Source organism: Etheostoma cragini, chromosome 16 (assembly GCF_013103735.1).
Source record: "Etheostoma cragini isolate CJK2018 chromosome 16, CSU_Ecrag_1.0, whole genome shotgun sequence".
Lineage (NCBI taxonomy): Eukaryota > Metazoa > Chordata > Actinopteri > Perciformes > Percidae > Etheostoma > Etheostoma cragini.
Window position 1 is genome coordinate 21,207,229 of NC_048422.1, and position 4,214 is coordinate 21,211,442.

At 42.9% G+C, this 4,214-nt stretch overlaps 1 protein-coding gene across 1 annotated transcript; it reads right to left on the minus strand.

Moving 5' to 3' along the window:
- Nucleotides 1–26: 26 nt before the first annotated feature.
- On the minus strand, nt 27–4,105 carry LOC117959413. Its single transcript, XM_034896554.1, has 2 exons — nt 3,849–4,105; nt 27–1,564 (listed from the first exon to the last, which is right to left on the minus strand). The coding sequence occupies exons 1-2, from the start codon at nt 3,910–3,912 to the stop codon at nt 762–764; spliced, it is 867 nt and encodes a 288-aa protein (XP_034752445.1). The 5' UTR covers nt 3,913–4,105; the 3' UTR covers nt 27–761.
- Nucleotides 4,106–4,214: the final 109 nt, after the last annotated feature.

Consider the following 4,214-nt stretch of genomic DNA (forward strand, 5'->3'; position numbering starts at 1 on the left):
CAAGACGCTAAGGCCGGCCGTCAGGGTGACAGAAATACAGTCGATGGATCCCCTATGCAAAAATGAAGAGATACACAAATATATATATGCAAAACATTTCCAAACAAGCCCCAGTGCAAGACGCTACTTGGGGTGTTGACAGCCCTGCCAGACGCAAAGGCTACCCTTGTCTTCATCAGCCCCGCCAGACGCAAAGGCTACATGCACAGGGAGTCGACAACCATGCCAGACGCAATAGCTACCTGAGGCCTTGTCGGCCCTGCAAGACGCTAAGGCCGGCCGTCAGGGTGACAGAAATACAGTCGATCTCTTTCCCATACATAAATGAAGAGATACACAAATATATATATGCAAACATTTCCAAGCAAGCCCCAGTGCAAGACGCAACTTGGGGTGTTGACAGCCCTGCCAGACGCAAAGGCTACCCTTGTCTTCATCAGCCCCGCCAGACGCAAAGGCTACCCTTGTCTTCATCAGCCCCGCCAGACGCAAAGGCTACATGCACGGGGAGTCGACAACCATGCCAGACGCAAGAGCTACCTGAGGCATTGTCGACCCTGCAAGACGCAAAGGACGGCCGTCAGGGTCGATCGATCCCCTATGCAAAAATGAAGAGATACACAAATAGATATGTACAGCCCTGCCAGACGCAAAAGCTACCCTGGGCGTCATTGGCCCTATTGTTATGCCGAAGTGATGAAGGGCAGGTATGGACATGCTTCGATGTTTCAAGGAGGGATGTCAGCCCATCCATTGTTGAGTTAATACAAATCCAACACATCAGACCACCTCCCCCTCTTTGCAGGACTCTCCTCCTCGCTGTCGCTCTCGTGCCTGCGTCTCCTGGAGCAGCCGAGGCCAGGGGATTCAGGAAGGACTGCCTCGTCAAAACTATCGTCTAGGACGTCTGGCCAGATGTGCTCAGCATCCAGTTCAGAGACATCAAGTCCAACAACATCGATCTCAGAGTTGTCTTCGTCCTCGTGCTGGTGCTGGTGCTGGTGCTCGTGCTCGTTTTCATCCTCGTGCTCTTCCTCGTCCTCTTCAGATTGCTCATACCTGTACCCGGCCAGTAAATCTTCAACAGCAGGTATGATAGGATCATGAAAAGGTTCAGCAGGAGGATCAGCAGGAGGATCAGCAGGGGCATGAGGATAAGCGTAATGAGCTTGGTGAAAGCCGTAAGGAGCATATGGGAGATGAGGATAAGCTTGAGGAAAAGGTTGAGGAACAGCGTAGGGAACAGCGTAGGGAACAGGGTAGTAAACAGGGTAGTAAACAGGGTAGTAAACAGGGTAGTCAACAGGGTAGTTAACAGGAAAAGGAACTTGCTCTTGTTCTTGCTCCTCCACCCCATTGTGCAGTGGTGGAAACTGCTGCTCACCTTCCGCATTACCTCCCTGAGGCTCAGCCTCCTGAAGCCCAGCCTCCTGAAGCCCGTCCACATCACCTTCCCCAACAACGTCAATCTCTTCCTCGTCGTCCTGGTAATCAGGCAGGATTGGGTTGTAGGGGGCGATCACAGCGACAGGGCGGTCAGGGTTCGGAGGCCCGAATAAACCACCTGAGGATTCAAAAATGTATTCAAAAAAGTCACATTCTCCACTTCCAAAACACAGACTTAAACAGGAGGATTAAATGCCTAATTAATCATTTTTCACCAGATGCGTTACAAGCACTGTGTAGAAAAATAACCAAGGAACACGGTGCCATAGCCTCATCTACACATAAGATCAAATATTGGGCTGTTCTGCTGCTGTTATCTTTAACATTGTGACGGGACGAGAGTAATCTGAGGACGCATTCAAGTTAGATATATCTTCACATAACACTGCTCTCACATAATTATCTAAAGGTTTTGCTTAAAAAACATTGATTACAGATAAATTAGATACATTTTAGATAAATTATGCCATATTTGAACGCCAAATGCTAAATAAAGATTTGCTGTACATCATTCTCACTGGAAACAGTAATGCAGGACTGTTGATGATATTTCAAATAAGAGCAAATAATGAAAATGCTATCTCTATGTGAGACAGCAGCCATGGTTCAAAATGATTTAACAGGAATGGGGCAGTGGGCCTCAGCAGCTCACTTTCCCATGCAGCTGTCAACTTTTTGAGGGACCTGGATTCAGAAAACGTTCTAATTCTTGCCTAAACTATTTTCCACTCTTTCATAGTTTACATGGGGCCTCTCAGACATATGTCAGTAAAAGCTGTACACACTGCTCAATATTACACAAAACTACTCCATAATGATCTTTAACATATATTTCTTCATTTAAAGAACAATGTTGACTGGGGTGCTGTACAGATACTTTGACATTTTAGTCAGGCAATAACAGTCTGCAGCAGCACATGTTAAATTGTGATGAATTTATCCAAATCATAATAATTTGTATTGTCCCTTTGATGAGCACAGTATCAGTAATAAGGGACTGAAGAGCAAAAGTGATCCAGGTTAAGTATTTATTATTAACCTTAAGTATTTAGTCAGACATTCATTACTACTGTCTCTACTCAGCAAGGGAAGAATATTTAAATCTTGATTTTGCAAGACATAATTCCACGTAAAGACCCTTTTCACGTTTCTGTTTTAGCGTCTGAAAACATTACTTGTTATTTAATACAACAAAAAAGTCAGATCAGTGTAATAGCAGTCAGAGCAATATGCCTTAATTCTGTCATGTTGCAACACATTCCGGTTGAATATCTGATGGCAAAACAGGTGGCCCTGACTCTTCAGTGATATGGAGAGAAGAGATAATGTCCATGACACTGTGGGAACTGTTGTTTTTTTCAAGAGCATAGTATAACATTTGCAATAATATGTGAAAAACACAGATGTAACCAAAAACGTTTGATGCGCAAAGATATGCGTGCGTAATTACGCACGCTTAAACGCCTGATTAACAACAGGGCTTCTCCAGAAAAACAAAACCAACCAATATGTGCCTCTTCAAAAAATTATAAATATTTTTTATATTTAGCCACTCCCCAAATTCATTTGGTTTCTATGGTTTCCTATCATGCAGCGTTGGGGAGACTGTGGCCTCTTGAACGCAGGATGAGCACAGTCACTGCATGACAACCCAACCTCATCTCTTCCATTTAACGTTACAAGAGAATACCACGTGAACAAGCAAAGCATATTTCAATGTTATGACAATGCAAACATGGGAAGTAGAAGCTCTGGGGAGATTACTGAACAGCTTTAGTTTAGGTCCATTAACTGTCAGACACTTTAGTTCACGTCATCTCCTTCATTCAGACTCATGATAACATTGATCAGAAGTGTCTGGGAATTAGGCTACATCACACGTTGTGATTATGTCAATTTCAAAACACACGACACGATACGTTTTAAGCAGCAAACGTAGGTGTTCTCAAAGGAACGTGCACTGATTTGATTACACCTGCACGTTCCGATCCGTTCTAAAGTTCCATCGTTTCCATGGTGCACAGGAAAGTGCATTTTTTTGGCATTATTCGAAAAATGACCCAGGTGCCATCTTGTAACCCTAACCCTTTTTTAACATTTTCGACGAAAAATGTGTTTTCAAACCACTGCCTACACCATTTTTAACATAATTCACACACGTCCCGCCATCCTCAGTCATTATTACCATAAAATTATTATTTTATACCGAGAAAACGTGTGAAAAAGTGTCACCAAAAACTGTATTTTCCTAACAGGCCATTTTTAAAAATATAGCCTAATAATTCTTTTGTTTAACATAACAAATTAACATAATTACATGTGTTGTAAATGTCTCTATTAAGGATTTAATGATCATAATAATAAAATAAATACATTTGGCATGATATTAAAAGATGTCTCACGTGGAAAGTGAATTCTCCGTGTGGTCGACAGGACTTCCGCCGCAGGGGCTCCACTAGAAGTCATTTTAGCAGGAAATTACAGTAGGTTTGGCTGTAGTTTTACTGCTGTATGTTTTTTCTCCAGGTATCAGTTTGTTTTCAGAAGTTGTTTTCCAGGTGATCAGGTCTCCAAGAATTTCAACTGTGCGGGTTTTTTTTTGCAGGTCAACTTGTGTCAAGTCCAAATGCAAAAGAAATTCGAAAGGCCTGCAGCTATTTACATCACCTTGGTCACTACATCACATTCTGTTGCCATGACTTTTACTGACGCGTGCGTGCGTGTCCGTGCGTGAGCGAATGAGAGACATTATATGCAACAATGATAAA